Source organism: Ornithorhynchus anatinus, chromosome 11, assembly GCF_004115215.2.
Source record: "Ornithorhynchus anatinus isolate Pmale09 chromosome 11, mOrnAna1.pri.v4, whole genome shotgun sequence".
In the NCBI taxonomy this organism is placed as follows: Eukaryota; Metazoa; Chordata; class Mammalia; order Monotremata; family Ornithorhynchidae; genus Ornithorhynchus; species Ornithorhynchus anatinus.
Window position 1 is genome coordinate 6,087,049 of NC_041738.1, and position 19,743 is coordinate 6,106,791.

Below are 19,743 nucleotides of genomic sequence, written 5' to 3' on the forward strand. Positions count from 1 at the left end.
AAATAATCAACTTGGGCAAAAACCCAGGCCAGCGAGAAAATCTGGCTGACATCAAAGGAGACAGAGACATCAGAGAAAGGAGACCAAATAACAAATATACAGAACTGTGGAGAAAGGTGATACGAGGAATACTTTTTTTCCCCCCATTTTGAAACACCAGTTTAAGGAAGGTCATCTTAAGAGCTGGGTTATTTTGGTTTTGTCAATTCAGAAATCTTGGTCCTTTAGAGCCTTACGCTGGGGCCATGGAAGGCACTGACTCTGCACAACAATTCATTATTATTTGCATAATTTCTACTGGGTGCACTCTGGAAGTTATCAGCAGTTATCAGCAAACAGCAACACCTGGATGGCTGTCTCAAGGACTTTTGATGATACTCATACTCTTTTTTTGACTAATTGAAACTCTGAAAATTGCAGGGTGAACTTAAATATTCAGCACTTCAGTTATAAGTTAGCAAAAAAAAATTGCAAGTAAATTCAGTATTTAGCCCTTCAGGAAAGCTGAAGTCTCCAAAATGGCAGGCCTTCTCTCAAGCGTTATCATCGCACTCATTCACTCAGGTAATATCTTCGGCTTCCACGCACCACTTTTCCTCGTCTCCCACTCCCTTCTGCGTCTCCCTGACTTGCTTCCTTTGCTCTTCCCCACTTCTCCCAGCCCCACACCACTTTTTGTAAATATCTGGAATTTTATTTTCTGTATTGATATCTGTCTCCCTTTCTCTACACTGTGAGCTTGTTGTGTGCAGGGAATGTCACTGTTTACTGTTGCATTGTACTTTCCCAAGTGCTTAGTACAGTGCTCTGCACACAGGAAGCACTTAAGAAATATGAATGAATGAAGGAAAAGAAAGTGAAATAAGTACATTATAGCTCTAAAATCTTGCCTTAAGTCTAATTCCTTTAATTCAAAATGTGTGATCTGACCAAAATATATCAACGCATCCTATTAGAATTAGGATGCAAGAATAATTCTACGAAAAACAGATTTTTCTAATATAAAAAAAAACAACACTTGACAACAGTAGCAAGCATATGTGAAACGCTTAGAGAGCCTCAGAAGGAAAGGCCACAAATTATAAAAACGCTCATTTCTCGGTCCCATTTCTAACAACATTCTGAATAATTTTTTTTAGCTTGCTCAAGGAAGAATCTGTCCTCATTTGCTGAGAAAAAGTAATGGGACGTGATAAGATGCCCTAATTCCTGATCCATTTAGAGGAATGTTTCACCTGGTGAAGTTTATTGTAAATCCCCTCAGACTCACTCTGATTTCGTCAGCTGGGAAAGAGGTTTAGATAAGATGACAAAAAAAGGAAGAAATAAGGCCTGAAGAAGATTGGCTATTCCTAGAAATAAATTGTTTTCAGGGCAAGTAGGGGTGGAGGACGAAGAGCATGAAGGCATTTTATCTGTCAAGGGAGGTTAAATACCAAACCATATCATTTCACCAAGAGACATGGGTACCGGATTGTGCTGAACGCAGAGACAAGTGGCAAATTTCCAGATGAACCTTCATTGGTAAAGAAGATATATCCGATTATTGCCCAGCGGGATGTAGGCAAAGGTTTACTTTTCCTATTCCTTTAGAAGATCTCTAACAGTAATTCAATCGTATTTATTGAGCTCTTATTGGGTGCACAGCACTGCACTAAGCACTTGGGAGAGTACAATACAACAACAAACAGTCACATGCTGGCCACAATCTATGTCAATGCCAGCCCATTGGGGACGCACTGGCAAAACTGCAAAGTTCTACAGTAACGTCAAAGCAACCCAAAGGAGTAAAACCTTTAGGGCCTCATTAGAAATGACAGAAGTGGTCAAGGGAATGGAACTCCTTGCCTCAATGGCAACTGGAAAATTTTAAGACTTTTGGAGGAGAAAATATTTCCTCTTTATTTTCCTACACGCATGTACTTTGAACTTCACTCTTCAAGTGGGTTGCTACCTACACTTGAAGGAAAAGGGGGCAAAGTGAATGATTTATTCAATGCTGCAATATCATTTTAAAGCTTACTTCTCATGAATCATTATATGTGAATCCTACATCCCTAGTCTCTAAGAGGAGCAAATGCAGTTCACCTTCAAGAGGTAAACTAAAAGAGGGATCAGTTTGAGTAAGAAAGCAACCTCGTCAATTTCTTTTTATGAATTTATCAGGTCAGAATGCACCAATGACCACAACCAATAAACTATACTTCAAAGTCCTGTTGCATTAAAGAAGCAATAAAAATGTGCTGCTTCCTCTAGGAAAGTAAAATACTTTCTCTCTTCTTTGCAAATGGCACTGTCAGGCTTAACTGGATAATGCCTGAAAACTACTCTGAAAATCTCAGAGAAAGGCACGTTTTTTGCCAGGGTGACCAAGTGGAAAAAGCACAGGCCTGGGAGCCAGAGGACCTGGGTTCTAATTCTGGCTCTGCCAATTGCTGTATAATAATAATAATGATGATGGCATTTAAGTGCTTACTATGTGCCAAGCACTGTTCTAAGGCTGGAGTAGATAGAAGGTAATCAGGTTGTCCCACGTGGGGCTCACAGTCTTAATTCCCATTTTACAGATGAGGTAACTGAGGTACAGGGAAGTTAAACAACTTGCCCACAGTCACACAGCTCACAAGGGGTGGAGTCAGGATTAGAACCCACTACCCCGACTCCCAAGCCTGTGCTTTTTCCACTAAGTCAAGCTGCTTCTCACGCTGCTGATCTTGGGCACTCACTTCATTTTTCTGTGCCTGAGTTTCTTCAATTGTAAATTGGGGATTAAATGCTTGTTGCTCCTGCTACTAAGACTGTAAGCCCCATGTGTGACAGAAACTCTGTCCACCCTGATTGACTTGTACCTATCCCCATGCTTGGAACAGTGTATAGTAAGCACTTAAAAAATGCCATAATGATAATAACTTGGTGGGCACCGATATATATTTTTATTGTGATTACTATGATGATGATGATTATTATTATTATTATTGGTGCCCAACAAGTTCATTGCTCAAAAATGAAGAGCGAAAAATCAAGACAATATCAGATCATCCTTCACCAGAGTGATATTGAGATAAAACAGCAAACTGACATAAACAGTTGAGCTTAAACCAGCAGTTACAGGCCAAGATTTAGACCATCTAAAAACTGGTACTTCCATTCCACTGGTGAAATAAACCACCATTTTTTTTAGAATTCTTTTAAAAGCTGAAAACCAAGCTGCATAAAAATACTAGCTACTATGAGGATTTTCACTTTTAGGTTGGAAAACATGAGACTAATATAACAATAATAATGATGATGATGGTATTTGTTAAGCGCTTACTATGTGTAAAGCACTGTTCTAATTGCTGGGGAGGATACGAGGTGATCAGGTTGTCCCACGTGAGGCTGACAGTCTCAATGCCCATTTTACAGATGAGGTAATTGAGGCACAGAGAAGTTAAGTGACTTGCCAAAGGCACACAGCTGACAAGCAGCGGAGCCGGGATTTGAACCCATGATCTCCCAAGCTCGGGCTCTTTCCTGTTTGTTTAGCACTTGCTTTGGGCCAAGCACTGGCCTAAATGTTGGGAAAGATACAAGGTCTAAGCAGGAGGGAGAACAGGTATTGAAATGAGAATTAAGACTGTGAGCCTCATGATGGGGTGGACTGCGTTTGACCTCATAATCTTGTACCTAGCCAGCACTTAGTACGGTGCCTGGTACGTAGTAAGCACTTCAAAAATACCATTCAAAAATCCCCATTTTGCAGATGAGGGAGCTGAGGTGCAGAGAAGTAAAATGACTTGTCCAAGATCACACAGCAAGTAATTGGTAAAGCTGGCATTAGAACCCAGGTCCTCTAACTCCCAGGCCCATGCTCTTCCCAGTAGGCCGTGCTGCTTCCCTCTTTTGGAGGCCTGTCTGGAAGGACAAAAGGTCTGAACGTAAATGTCAAACTGAAATGATGGAATGATCTACAATGCTACTCTTGGATTAAGGTCACACTATTAAATGGAAGGCTCCCGAAGTGCAGTCTGTGGACCTGAGATGTCACTCTGTGTGACCCACAAACATCTATAAAAAACTCTACACTTATTAAAATGATAAGGTGGTCTAACGTGCTTATGTGGGAGAACGCTATCTGTACGTTACAGCTATCAACTTAAAAGGGGTGTAATGGGAGAACGTTTAAAGATAAATTATATTTACTACTCACTGCCGTCCCATGATTGGTGACTTTTATATATTTATTCTTTTTAATGGTATTTGTTAAGTGCTTACTACGTGTCAGGCACTGCAGTTAAGTGCTGGGGTAGATATAAGCTAATCAGGATGGACACATGTCCCACATGGGGCTCACAGTCTTAATCCCCATTTTACAGATGAGGGACCTGAGGCACAGAGAAGTGAAGTGACTTGCCCGCGGTCACACAGCAGACAAATGGTGGAGTCGGAATTAGAACCCAGGTCCTTCTCAGTCCCAGGCCCGCCCGTGCTCCCTCCACTAGGCCTCCAACCAGTGCCTTCTATTTAAAGGCACTGTAAAAGTCTACAATGAAAAGAGCTAATGTTTTCATACATTTTTGGGGGTTCCAATGAAAATATGGGCTAGGTATTACTTTTTTGGAATAGGCAACAACTGTTTATTTAATTTTTAACAGGTTCATGGCCCTTAAAGCTAATTATCATATCTTTTAGATTTTAGTCCTGGCATCTATCAAACAATGGCATTTGCTGAGCTCTCAGTTGGTACACAGTTTACTAAATTGGTACTTAGTTTACTAAGTCCTTGGGAGAACAGAATTATTTGGTAGACAAGATCCCTTCAAGGAGTTTACAGGCTAGTGATGATAGTATGAACATAAAGATGCTTAGAACAGTGCTTGGCACACAGTAATTGCTGAACCAATACCATCATCATCATCATTATTTATTATGTTGTAGCTCATCAAAGCCAGAATATAATCTTTCAGGTATGCCAAGCATCATTTTAGCCAAGATAATCTCAACTCTATATACGCAAAGGAACAAGACTAAGCACCAGCATCAATTACAATCTATTTAAACCAAAATAAAGGAAGAAAGCAGAAGCATTACATTTTATAGCTTCTTGGCAAAATCCAACAGTACGTTTTAAAATTAGAGTCCTAATATGCCGATTCAAATGGTGGGAATGAAAAAGTACAGTTGAATGAACTATCACAATTCCCTCTATACTGTAAGCTCTCTCGTTTTTTCTCATGCTATTTCCATCCCACTGAGGTCTCCATCAGGCCATCTCTTACTCCTCTTTTTTTTTGGTACTTGTTAAGGGCTTACTATGTGCCAGGCACTGTTCTAAGCACTGGGGTAGATACAAGCTAATCAGGTTAGACACAGACCTGTCCCACATAGGGTTCACAGCCTGAACCCATATTTTACAGATGAGGGAACTGAGGCACAGAGAAGTTAAGTGACTTGCCCAAGGTCACAGAGCAGACAAGCGACAGAGCAGGGTTTAGAACCCAGGTCTTTCTGAGTCCCAGACCTGTACTCTACTAGGTCATCTCCCTTCCCGGGCTAAAGCGGGACCAAAGGGATTCTTGGTCACAGGTTCCAGGCTCTATCCCATGTTTCCAGTCTCCCTGAAACCTAAAGTTTGGAAACTAGCCATGGGTTCCATCTCCTAAAGGTTCCTCTCTCTTCTCTTTATGCTTTAAGCACTTATGTATCTTTTTGACTTATATTAATTTATTTATTTTTCAGCTATTTGCCATCCCACACTATTGTTGTCCACAAAACAGAGAAGCAACATGGCCTACAGTCTACTATGTGACGTTGGGCAAGTCACTTAACTGCTTTGTGCCTCAATTATCTCATCTGCAAAATGGGGATTGAGACTGTGAGCTCCACATGGAACAGGGACGGTATCCAAATGGATTTGCTTGTAACCACCCCGGTGCTTAATAGAGTGCCCGGCACACAGTACGCTCTCAACAAATACCACAATTATTATTATTATTAACAGTGGCTAAAGCCCGAGGATCAGAAAAACCGGGGCTCTAATCCCGGCTCGACCATCTGTCTGCTCTGTGACCCTGGGCAAGACACTTCACATCTCTTGGCCTCAGTTAACTCATCCGTAAAATGTGGATTAAGATAGTGAGTTAATAGGTTTACTATTAGCAGCTTCCTTAGCTGTCATCCACTCATCATTTGTTCTGCCAAGTAGTAATGAGCCACGATGTTCGTAAATGGACTGAATTTCAGGAACTCGTCGTTATCTTTTCTTGCAGTTTGATATTAATTACTGCACGGAAGGGGAAGCCAAACAAAGTGCTTGAGAAGTTGGTTATGATGTTAGTATCAAGCTCAGCTGTACCAAAGATTGGCCACACTAAAACTGCTTTAAAACCTTGGCCAGAAACATGATGCTACGACTTGGTACTTTCCGAAATGGCAGGTTGACCTCTCATTTTCCACTTCTTGGTCTATCATTATATCATTGGATATAATATATTCTGCTTGGATACCAGAATCAGCCTATCTCTGCTGGAAAACGTCTCGTAGAAACGCTCGGGCACACAGCGCTACATATACACAGTTTTCTTTAGATCTACGGTTAGTGTGTGAATTCTGAAAGCAGCTCATAATCACCTGCATGACTTCTTGTCTGGGTGCTTCTGAAGCACCCTGAGCGATATACAGCAGGTCCCAAATGCTTGATTCAAGGAATCTGAAGGATGCTTGAAGCCTCTTGAGATGGAAGTTTTCCAGGGAACCAGAAGCACCCAACAAAAGCTCTCAGGTCCCCTGCTGCATCCTTAAGTATGTTTGTAAAGAATAGGTTGAATAAGATCGGCCCCATTGCTCAAACCCACCCCACTGCATTGTTAGCCATGGGTGGCCCACAGTCCCAGCATTATAAACTGTATGTCTTCCCCATTTGCTGGGCCTGGTTTTAATATTTTGCACTTTGGGAAACTTGTGAATTCTTTTGGGCCATTAGGATGCAATTTAGTGTTAGGAGAGGGTTGTATGGTATTCTAGTGGCCCGAATCAATTCTTTTTACCTCCTGAATGCGATCCCCTGGGTCCAGGCAGTAAGTGAACTCACCCACCCAGGAGACTCTGACTCACTTAATTGCACCTTCCCTTCGACCCGGTCTCTCGTTACGGGTTTCAATAACCCCACAGTCACAGCTCTGTAAGGTGGATTTTTCCTCATTTAAAAAGGTGACACGCTACTCCACTGGACCGACAATTATAGCACACGGTGGAACATCTCATGTTACCTAACTTGGTCTTTCAATGCATCAAAAAAGCATCTAAAAATTTAATAAAAAAATCAGCTTGTGTGATTCAGCTGCCGAAAATAGACATGAATAATTAGACTTCAGTATCATGAAGTTTATTTCAGTCCAATTTAATACAAAAGTGATTGTGCTATCTGTTCTTGTGGAAGAGATCTCTTTCTCTCCCTCTCTCTCGCAGCCGCCCTGCTGTCACTGACTTTTCCGGCGTTGGATTCCCTCCTTTCTGCTCTCATTTTGTGTCTGTGTTCTGGCTTCAGGCCAAGGATGCTCAATTAATTTTCTCTCTCTCCTCTCCCCTCCATTCCCGCCCCTACCCCCACCCAGCCTCATGGGGTCATTTCAGGTTCCTTCTCTACTCCCCGCTCCTCCCCATCCCTACTGCCAGCAGAGGGTCTGACAGGATTCCATATTATTTAGAGATGAACGAATATGCTTTTTATGGATCACTTCCCTTTTGCCAGTCTCTGTTTTAAATCTTTACAAATGACCCTTCTTCCATCTTCCTGTTTCATAATTTCCCTTCCTCAGCTATGAGGGCTCAAGGACATTAAAGGCTTCTGACTGCTGGTATTTTAATCATAGCTAGATTAAAACATAAATAACAAAACACTTGATATTGGGACAGTTCATTTCCTTTATAGAATGATCCCAGAGAGGTCAGCTAGCGGCATAACAGGAATAGACACTTGCAAAGAGTTCTAGGGCTGAAGGGACTATTAAGTGAAGAGAAATCAATTTGTGGTATTTATTGAGCGCTTACTGTGTGCAGAGCACTGTACTGAACTTTTGGGAGAGTACAATACAATAGATTTGGTAGACATTCTCTGCTCACAAGGAGCTTACAGTCTACAGAGAGGAGCCGAAGGGATAACAAATCAATCGATCAATCGTATCTATTGACTGCTTTCTGTGTTAAGTGCCTGGGAGAGTACGATATCACAGAGATGGTAAACACGTTCCCTGCCCCCAGAACAGAAATGAAAAATCAAATTTCACCTCCACAATGCTACCATGTCTTTGGTTACCAGTTTCAGGCTTTAAAGTCAGGTGTTGCTTCTTGCCGGAAGGTACTTGGGCCACTTTTCAGGAGAACGCATCTGAACGCACCAGCCGGCTCTAACTTCAAACAGCTCGTCACTCAGCTAGTCGATCCCATTTACTGAGCACTGTACTGAGGGCAGAGCACTGTCCTGAGCACTTGGGGGAGTACGATACAACAATATAATAGACACATTCTCCGCCCACAGTGAACTTATAGTCTAGAGGGGGAAACAGACATTTATATAAGGAGAAATCACAGACATGGACACAAGTGGTGTGGGGCTGGGAGGGGAGATGAATAAAGGGAGCAAGGCAAGGCGATGTGGAAGGGAGTGGGAGGAGAAGAAGAAAGGAGAGCTTAGCCAGGGAAGGCCTCTTGGAGGAGCCTTCAATAAGGTTTTGGCGGGGGGGGGAGGACGGAAAGAGTCATTATCTGTCGGCTTGGCAACAAGATGACACCGCCCAAGTTTTGAGCTCAAGTAACACGCCGGTCAGGCCGTCACCCAACTATGCAAAATCATCATTTTGCTGTGTCTGCTCCAGCACAACCTGAATTTTGGGATGGGGGCAACTAGGCTGAGGTGGTGCCTTGGTGATCACAGCCTGTGGTTTTTTTTTATTTTCAACTGCCACCAGCCGTAACCAGGGTCCAAACCAAGCAGAGGGGCCACCAGGTGTGAACGCTTGGTGGCCTGTGAGCTGGGCCGGCTAGATGAATGTGTCATTTTGGCAAGCGGTCCAGGCCCAAAAGGTGTGGGAGCTCTGGGTTAAATTGAGTGGAGGGTGCCGCACTCACAGAGAACAGACAGCGTATGAATTGGGCGGCGGAAAAGCTGCGTGGCCTAGTGGATAGAGCAAGGGCCTGGGAGTCAGAAGGACCGGGGTTCTAGTCCCAGCTCCGCGACTTGATTGCTGGCAAAGTTGGGCAAGTCACTTCTCTTTTCTGGGCCTCAGTTACCTCAGCTGTCAAATGGGGATTAAGACTGCACTAAGTGCTGGCACAGATACAACCTAATCAGGTAGGACACAGTCCATTCCCCACATGGGGTCAGATAATGTCACTGAGGCACAGAGAAGTGAAGTGACTCGTCCAAGGTTGCAGAGCAGACAAGTGGCGGAGCCGGGATGAAAAGCCAGGTCCTTATGACTTCCAGGCCCGTGCTCTAACCATTAGGGCGCACTACTTCTTAGTTCTCCTATAATGGGGGGATGACATTACTGACAATTACCTCTAGACCGTAAGCTCACTGGGGATAGGGAATGTGTCTGTTGTATTGTCCTCTCTCAAGTGCTTACTACAGTGCTCTGCACACAGTAAGCACTTGATAAATACAACTGACTGACTGACACGCCCTGGGTAAAGAACAACTCACGCTGTAGTACACATGCCCTGACGGGAATGGAAGCCGTGCACACACCCATTTCTTCTGATTTCGTATCGCGTTCTCTCTGGATCCACTCACGCAGCCTGAAGAACATTCCCGAATTCCCTAACGGTGATCCCCTTAAATTGAGTAGCTAAAAAGACTCATGTGGAAGAGCAGAGAATCGTCACAACCTTCTATCACATGGAATTATGAAGTGCTAATGCTACGCATTTTACGGTACAGCCATTATAAATGGGCATATGAGTGAGGTAGAGAGCATGAATACTTTTCAAACACTTACCTGCGCATCCTCATCTTTAAATGGACGTTGTGGAGTTTGCTCAGTATCAGACAGTTCATCTGAAGACTCATTCTTTCGTTTCTGCTTCTTCCCCAGCGTTATAATGAGCTTGCTGTTTCAAAAGGCAAGACGGAAAATTAGCACAACCGAGGAGGAGCTCCGTACATGTTTACAGTTCTTGTTGGCGACATGCAGAACGGTCAGATGAAAATTCACATCAAAGGGCTCTCCTTGAATATTTTTATTATCATCAAGGAACAGGTCAACCCTAGCATTAACCAACTATGGCTATACTGTTTAATAAACACAAGGGAATGCAACAAAATATTTAATCCCCAAACCTTGGTGAAATGCCAAAGTTCAGTGATTTTATGGCCTAATTACTTGAATAATTTGTTTTCGAGCCAGGAACTGGATTTTACTGAAATTCAACTTAATGTTGCAACGGTTTCTTGTTTTAAAATGGCAGTGCTTTGTAAATCTACATTTCTGAGGTTCCTAAAACCACCTTTCCAGGGAGTAAGCATCCCCGCCCACTCATTCCTCTCCAATGATTATGGCATTTGTTAAGCATTTACTATGTGCCAAGCACTGTTCTAAGCACTGGGAGAAATACAAGGTTACCAGGTTGCCCCATGTGGGGCTCAGAGTCTTAATCCCCATTTGACAGATGAGGTAACTGAGGCACAGAGAAGTTAAATGACTTACCCAAAGTCACATAGCTGACAAGGGGCAGAGCCAGAATTAGAGCCCACGACCTCTGCCTCCAGAGCCCGTGCTCTTGCCGCTAAGCCCTGCTGCTTCTCAAAATAACCCCTACTGAGAATGACTAATTTGAAAATCCATATTTCCAAAAAGGAGTTGGTTCAACTGACAAGGCTGACGCTAACCCCTAAAAAGCATACCCTTTGGCGGGCTGTCACCCGATGCTAACAGATTATGGCAGGGAATGTTTCTGTTATATTGTTGTGTTATATTCTTCCAAGTGTTTAAATACAGTACCCTGCTCACAGTACACACTCAATAAATACAATTGATGGATTATAGGCAGGAGAGCCAGGTTCATTTAGAAAAAGGAGGCCACTGAAAGGCCAGCAGATGGATGCTATTAACACTCAGATACCGAATGACTACAAAAGTTCCACAGACAATATATTCTAACCTTGTTACTGAAACGTGCTGACCCTTCTTATGATAATAATAACTGTGGTTGCCAGACACTGTACTAGGCTCCGGGGTAGAGACAAGCAAATTGGGTCCCTGTCTCACGTGGGGCTCGTGACTTAATTCCCATTTTACAGATGAGGTAATTGAGGCACAGAGAAGTGAAATGACTTTCCCAAGGTCACAGCGCAGGCAAGTGGCAGAACCGGCATCAGAACCCAGATCCTCCTGACTCCCAGGCCCGTGCTCTATCCACTAGACCATCCTGCTTCTAATCAAACAGCAAGTCCCCCCACAAGGAGCTCCTTCACCGAATAATTAAGATGGGCCGGATCCAGTTTGCCACTACAGCTTCCAGGAACTTGGCAACGTTGCAGAATTATAGCACCACAGGAATCTGCGTCTGAAGGACTCTGGGCAACCCAACTCACAGTCCCAAAACCGAAGGTGGCCTTGGGGGATTCAAGAACTCTCAAAGAAATCTGGAGCGGGGCCACGCCCACAGCTCCTGCTGAGGTAATTGGGGTGGCCCTGGGGATGGACCTGGACTTTCAAGGTCTGGACTAGGCACAATGTTGGCTTCTAATGGTCTTGTCCTACCAGGCATCTTAAAATTAAAGTTCCTTGGGGAAGCTGTGGGCTTTTAAGGCCATCCTAACTCCTTAATTTGCTTCCCCGAGTGATGTGCGGCAGAGGTGGGAGTGGGCCCAATTCAGAACTCTCGCTCTCTGATGTCAGTGCACTAAAACTTCAACTGGGAGACCTGCTCTTGAGGGCTTTTTTCTCTTTGGGGCAGGGGAGGAGATGAAGGAAGTACTCAGCTGGATACTTTCTCACGTCCGACAGACAGCTGGAAGGGTTCAGAGGCCCTGATGGTCTGGATCGACTGATCAAAAATCAAGGGTGTATATTGAGCATTTGCTGTCTGCAGAGTATTCAAGGGCCCGGTAGCAGGCTGACTCCCAGCCTGGGGAATGCCAGAATTGGAGAGTGGGGCCTCGATCCCACCACACGCATCGATGGGATGATCCCTACCCATAAGGAGCTTTACTATCTGTAGGGGGGAGATAGGAATTAAAAGAGACAAAGGATGGGGGGAAAGTAGAGTATACAAATATTTACATAAGTAATAATAATAATTGTGGCATTTGTTAAGCTCTCACTATGTGCCAAGCATGCTCTAAGCACCGGGGTAGATACAAGCACATTGTGTTGGATGCAGTCTCTGTACCACATGGGGCTCACAGACTGGATCCCCATTTTACAGCTGAAGTAACTGAGGTGCAGAGAAGCCAAGTGACTTGCCCGAGGTCCCACAGCAGACACGTGGCAGAGCCGGGAGTAGAACTCGGGTCGTCTGACTCCCAGGCCCGTGCTCCTTCCATTAGACCATACTGCTGCTGTGGAGCTGGGATGGGTCATCCCACAAGACGTGACCGGATGCTTCCAAAACCCTCTGATCCCATCGATGCGTGTGGTGGGACCAAGGCTCCTCTTTCCCATCCTGACATTCCCCAGGCTGAGAGTCAGCCTGCTACCAGGCCCTCCAGAGTGGATGAAGGTCCCCGGGGTCATCCTGAAGTCTCCCTTAGGCTTGAAAAGCCCACCGTCCTGGAGGCCCGGGACAGCCGATCTCCGCTGTTGGCCAAGCGCCCAGCTGCAGGTTTCTTGCAGCTTTTTCAGCCAAGAATTTCCACACAACTTCCACTGGGAAAAGCTCACCACCAGGCAAATTACCAACATTGCAGCACTGATATTTCTGTCAAGTTCCCTGGGCCCTGGATATGTGCCCTCTCATACCGAACACTCACCGAGGAGGACGGGTGACAAAACGAGAGATGCCTTGAGTGGGATGATGGTGAGCGCAAGAAAAAGATTCGATGGCACAAAACACCCAGCATTGAGGCTGTTGAGTTCTGAGGAGCAAAAACAGCGAAGCAGATTGTGCCTCAATGCAGCAGTCAGAAAGGGAGACCTAATTTTAAGCAGAGGCATTAAAAAGCTCTTCACGTGATAAACAGGTTAACCCAAAAAATGAGTAGAAACAGTAAAAGACCAATCGCTATGCACTCACATGTACTCTGTGCTCTAAGGAGAAATGAGGGCCCAAAAGTTTGCAAGTTCTAAGGAGAAATGAGGGCCCAAAAGTTTGCAAGTTCTCACAGCCTCACTCACGTGCGCATTTAACACTAGGGAGAGAGTCATTTTTCAACAAAAGTGGCAATATTTAAAAAACAAAGAAAATCTGTAAACATCAGAGTCCGTGGCCTAGTGAAAATAGAAATAATAATAATAAAATAATGCTTGTGGCTCTCCTACGAATCGACCCCTTAACGTGGACGTAGAGTTTGTGAATGCTGATGAAGATTAGAGCTTTGCCATACAGTTGGGTTACGCATAATGGCACAGTCTAAGCCGAAGCGTCAGATAGAGTCGATTCATTTGTGCTGGGCAGTAGCAATGTAGGAGAGAGTCAAAGGCGGATGATAACAAGTTATTGAAATGCTGGTCGAAGACTTCTGTATCTTTACCAAGAAAACCCCACAAATACACAAACCAGAACGACTTTATGACAGAAGATGGGACGTTCTAAAGAGGGGAGTGTCCATGGATGGCTATGGGTCGGAAACGACGGCATTTGAAGAAGAATGACTGTGGCATTTGCTAAGCACTCACTACGGGCAAAGCACTGTACTAAGTGCTTGGGGTAGATACAAGGTCTGTCAGATCCCAGAGGAGACTCACAGTCCAAGTAGTAGGGAGAACAGGTTTTGAAGATGAGAGAACTGAGGCACGGAGGTCACACAGCAGGTATAAGCAGCACGCTGTAGTGGATAGAGCACGGGCCCGGCAGGCAGAAGAACCTGGGTTCTCATTCAGGCTCTGCCACTTGTCTGCTGTGTGACTTGGGGCAAGTCACTTCACTTCTCTGGGCCAGAGTTACTTCACCTGTAAAGTAGGGATTGAGACTTCGAGCCCCACGAGGGACAGGGACTGTGTCCAACCCGATTTGCTCCACCCCAGCGCTTAGTACAGTGCCTGTCACATAGTAAGCACTTAACAAATACCATAATTGTTACTATTACTAATTATTATGATTATTAGTTATGTAGAAAGAGCACAGGATCAAGAGTGAGGAGACCTGGGTTCTAATTCCAGTTCTGTTACCGGCTTTCTGACTTCCAATTCTCTTCCTGAACTCTACAATCCAGTTCCCAACCCCTTCGCTCCACTGAGACTGCTCTCCTCCAAGGTCGTCAGTGATCTCCTCCTCGCCAATTCTAAGAGATTTATTCGGCCCTGCTCCTCCCTTCACCGTTTGGCTGCCTTTGACTCACAACTTGGTATTATCCATAAATCCTCGTTCAACCCCCATATTCGGTCTGTGCCAAATCCCGATGGATTTTCCTCCAAATCATTTCCAGAATCCATCCGGCCTCTCCGTCCAACAGCAAGCCTGCTGGCCCAGGTGCATGTCATATTCCGGCTTTATGCATCAACCTCCTCGCTGACCTCCTGCCTTTGGGTCTCCCCCTTCCATACTTACATTGATACCTGAATCATTTTTTCTAAACGTCACGCTGTGTATGTACCCCCACACCCCAGAAACACCCGATGGTTGTCTATTCCTCTCACGTCAAGCAGAAATGATTGGCTTTGAGGCACTTGATCAACTCTCTCCTTCCTACTTATATACTCTCTTCTCCCTCTACGTCCCAAGTACCGGCTTTGCTCTTTCACCTCTACTGACGCTGACCTCTTGCTCAAACCCTCCCCCATCACTGCTCTCCCTATCTTCAAATCTTTCTGAAATCACATCTCCCCCAGAGGGCTTTCCTGATTAATTTCTAATCTGCTTTATATTCCCCCTGTTGCCACTTCAGCAATTCTGCCCCACCTAAGCACTGAAGTATTCACAGCCACTCCACCAAGCACTTCTGTACACAATTTTATATCTGTATATCTGTAATTTATTTGCATCTGTCTCCCCCTAGACTGTAAACTCCTTGAGGAATCGAGTCGGACAAATCCTACTGTAATCTCTCTACCACTCAGAACCGTGTTCTGCCCACAACAGGCACTCAATAAATAAACCTTGGCTCTGTTTGCTTTGAGCACTTGGTATTCAACTCACCCTCCGCTCCCCAGCATTTATGTACAAATCAGTAATAAGTTTATTCGTATCAGTGTCTGTCTCCCCACTATGGATGGTAAACTCGCTGTGGGGAGCGACGTGTCTACCAAGAGCTTAGTACAGTGCTCTGCCCAGAGTAAATGCTCAATAAATTCCACCGATCGAATGATGGACTGTGTGATCTGGGGGAAGAAATTAAATCTCCGTGCCTCATTTTCCTCATCAATCAAAATAGGCAAATAGACAAATCGACAAAATAGCTGTCCTCTCCTCAGATTGGGACAGAGAGTATGGCACGTTTTTCTGCGGCACTTTCCTCAGTGCATTCATCTGGAGGGTGCTTAATAAATACGATTAATACTACTACATGGAAAATAATAAATAATAATAATAGTAGTAATAAAAGCGCATCTGTAAAGGGCTTTCTTTGTCCCTGGCATTGTACTAAGAGCTGGTTTAGACATAAGGAAATCAGGTCAGAGGCATCTCTATCCCCACATGGGGCTCACAGTCTAAATAAGAGCAAGAATGGGCATTTAACCCCCACTGCAGAGGAAACGCATCTAAAGAGAAGTTAAGTGATTTGCCCAAGGTCATGCAGCATGCAAATAGAAGATCCAGGATTAGAACCCAAGTTCCCAGATTCCCAGGCCCATGCTCCTTCCACTAGGCTCTGCTGTGGGTCCAAGATAGAAACATTTGGCTAAAAGTGCAAAATTTTCAAACATCTAAGGTAAAATACTAAACAGTCCCAGACGGTTTTGGGTCGGGAGTCAACGTAGTATGGACTAAAGAGTGGAGAAAAAAGTCCATCTGAAAGGGACCGATTTTTTTCTAGCTTTGATATACAGATTACTAAAAAAATCCAATAAGTGTACCTGTTCAAATGTATTCTCAATGGACTAATCAGAGATTACAATCAAACAAATAAATGGCTCAAAACCTGTCCTCAAACATATACTTTACATAATGCAAATTTGATAATTACATACTCTGCCAACAGTGAGAGAATTGCTTTTCCAAACCTACATCCCCCCTCTTCTTCTGGCTCTAAGTGAGACCATGGATTTAGCTTTTAATGACAACAAACACATTCATTTTATAATCAAAGCAGAGTCAGACATGCTGGACACCAATAATCCTGCTTGGAAGAAGATCAAGTAAATGTAGGAATATTTTAAACCTCCAACGAAACACCCATAAACACTCAGTTCTGTCGAACAAAACCTCCTGGCCATTGGCTGTAAAGCACTCAATCACCTTGATCCCTCCTTCGTTACTCTCCTGCTCTACACCCCAGCTGGCACACTTCTCTCTCCTTCTCACTGTGCCTCAATCTCATCTCTCTTGTTGCCGACCTCTCGCCCACGTCCTGCCTCTGGCTTGGAACGCCCTTCCTCCTCATATCTGCCAGACAATGACTCTCCCCTGCTTCAAAGCCTTATGACAGGCACATCTCCGCCAAGAGGCCTTCCCTGACTAAGCCCTCTTGTCTTCTTCTCCCACTCCCCCCTCCCAGCCCCACAGCATTTATACACATATCTGTAATTTATTTATTTATATTAATGTTTGTCTCCCCTTCTAAACTCTGTGCTGGCCGTGGGCGGGGACTGTGTCCGTTTATTGTTACATTGTACTCTCCTAAGATCTTAGCACTGTGTTTCTCACACAGTGAGCACTCGATAAATACGACAATGAAAGAAGGAATGAATTTTTTCATTACACGTTTTGGCTAAAACACAGTTAGAGATATTAGGGAATGTTCCCCTGACAATATAAGCCTGTAAGCACAAGTGTGTGGGACAAAGTAGAAATACTGTTAATAAACTTGGTATTTGTTAAGCGCTTACTACGTGCAGAGCACTGTTCTAAGCGCTGGGGTAGATACAGGGTAATCAGGTTGTCCCACGTGAGGCTCACAGTTAATCCTCATTTTAGAGATGAGGTAACTGAGGCACAGAGAAGTGAAGTGACTCGCCCACGGTCACACAGCTGCCAAGTGGCAGAGCCGCGAGTCGAAGCCATGACCTCTGACTCCGAAGCCCAGGCTCTTTCCACTGAGCCACGCTGCTTCTCTACTGTTGGAGAAGCAGTGTAGCCTAGTGGATAGAGCATGGGCCTGGGAGTCTGAAGGACCTGAGTTCTAATCCCAGCTCTGCCACTTGTCCGCTGTGTGTGACCTTGGGCTAGTCATTCAACTTCTCTGTGCCTCAGTTACCTCATAGGCAAAATGGGAATTAACACTATGAGCCCCATGGGGGGCGGGGCCTGTGTCCAACCTGATTAGCTTTTATCTACCCCAGCGCTTAGTACAATGCCTGACAGGTAGTAAGTGCTTAACCAATACCACAATTATCATTACTAAAGGTGGAGTATGACAAGGAATTTTCTTAATATGGGCATTTGCAAGAGCCTGACCCTTGAGTTAGAGGACCCTTGTGTTTAAGGCATACTTAAAATCTCCAGCCGCCATCACTCATTCAATTATGTTTTTTTAAGGCGTTGGTTAAGAGTTTACTATGTGCCAGGCACATCGAAGCAGTCCAAGTCCCACGTGGGGCTCAGAGACTTAATCCCCATTTTACAGATGATGTAACTGAGGTATAGAGAAGGGAAGTGACTTGCCCAAGGTCACACAGCAGACAGGTGGAGGAGCCAGGATTAGAACCCAGGTCCTTTTGACTCCCACGCCTGTCCTCTATCCTCTTGGCTAGAGTGTTTCTCAAGCAACATCCACTCTATGCCTAGCACTACGCACTAGGGAAGAGTCATTAGAGGATACATCAGACACCCTTAAGGGGACACAGTGTGAAATGGGGAGAAATAAAGAGATTGGTGATAGTAGAAACACTATCTATCCTGGCTTCACTGACACTGTCCTCTCTTGGTTTTTCTCCCTTCTTTCCAGCTGCTCCTTTGTCGCCTCTTTCAGTGACTCCTCTGCTTCCCACCTCTAACTGTGGGGGTCCCTCGTGGCTCAGTTTTGGGTCCCCTTCTATTCTCCGTTTACACCCACTCATTTATTCCCACAGCTTTAATTACCATCTCTGTGAGGATGACTCCCAAATCTACCTCTCCAGCCCCCACCTGTCTCCTTCTCTGCCGTCTCAAATTTATAATACTTATTAATAATAATAGTAGCAGCAATTGGTTAAGCATTTACTATATGTCAAGCACTGTATTAAGCACTGGGGTAGGTACAAGATAATCAGGGCAGGCACAGTCCCTGCCCCACACAGGGCTCACAGTCTTAGGGGGAGGGAGAATGGGTATTAAATTCCCATTTTACAGATGGGGAAACTGAGGCACGGGGGAGTCAAGTAACCTGCCCGATAACACCCAGCAGGCAAGTGGCAAAGTTCAGGCCTGGGCTCTCTGCCTTCAGGAATCTCTACTTGGATGTCCCGCCAACACCTCTAACTTAACACGTGCAAAACAGAAGTCCTCATCTTCCCATGAAAACCCTCTCCTCTCTCCCGGACTTTCTCATCACTGTAGATAACACCACATCCCCCGCTTCACAATCCCGAAACTTTAGCATTATCCTTGACTAATCTCTGTCATACGATTCTCATAATATGTCACCTGTCACGAAATTCAGTCAGTTTTGTCTTCACGACATCTCTGAAATCCATCTCTTCCTCTCCATCCAAACTCCTCCAATGGTCCAAGAATTTGTCATATCCTAGTTTGACTACTGCACCAGCCTCTAACCCCTCCCAACAAATACTCAACTCCGCTGCCTGGACCACCTTTCCAAAATAAATTGTTCTATGGACATCTTGCCATTCAGAAATGTTGCCCATTTAGCTCCACAAAATAAAATAAAATCAACTCTTCATCATAAGCTTTAAGACACTCAATCGGCTCTCTTACTATACTTAATCTCACTTCTCTCCCACTACAAACCAATCTGTACACTTTGCTCTTCTAATACCAACCTATTTTATCGTGCCTTAATCTCGCCTATTTTTCAAAGGTAAATTTTCTACTGTAGTTCATTAATCTTTTTAATGGAACTTGTTAAGCACTCTCTATGTGCCAGGCACTGTACTAACCACAGGGGTAGATACAAGATAATCAGGTTGGACATAGTCCCTGACCCACATGGGTTTTAGAGTCTAAGTCACAGGGAGGCGGAATTTAATCCCCATTTTACAGATGAAGTAACTGAGGCTCAGAAAAGTCAAGTGACTTGCCCAAGGTCATACATCAGACAGGTGGCAGAGCTGGGATTAGATCCCGCGCCCTATGACTTCCAAACCCAAGCACCTTCCACTAGGCCATACTGTTTCTAATTAATGATATCCTACTGACCGACTCAACTGAAGCCTAAGTGAGAGAATAATATCATTACATTTAAGCGTTTATGGTGTGCCAAGCACTGTGTTAATCACTGGAGTAGATATAAGGTCATCAGATTGACCGCAATCCATCTCAGATGGGACTTAACTCTCTAAGAGAAAG

The 19,743-nt window shown here is 44.4% G+C and overlaps 1 protein-coding gene across 8 annotated transcripts in view; it reads right to left on the bottom strand.

The window, feature by feature from the left end:
* The window catches only part of CHD9 (chromodomain helicase DNA binding protein 9), a 208,292-nt gene that overhangs the window by 64,899 nt on the left and 123,650 nt on the right, over positions 1–19,743 (bottom strand). For all 8 annotated transcript variants that reach the window (XM_029075871.2, XM_016226833.3, XM_016226832.3 and 5 more), the window contains one exon: positions 9,978–10,089. In XM_029075871.2, the coding sequence (XP_028931704.1) occupies positions 9,978–10,089 (112 nt within the window). The remainder of the gene's footprint in view (positions 1–9,977; positions 10,090–19,743) is intronic.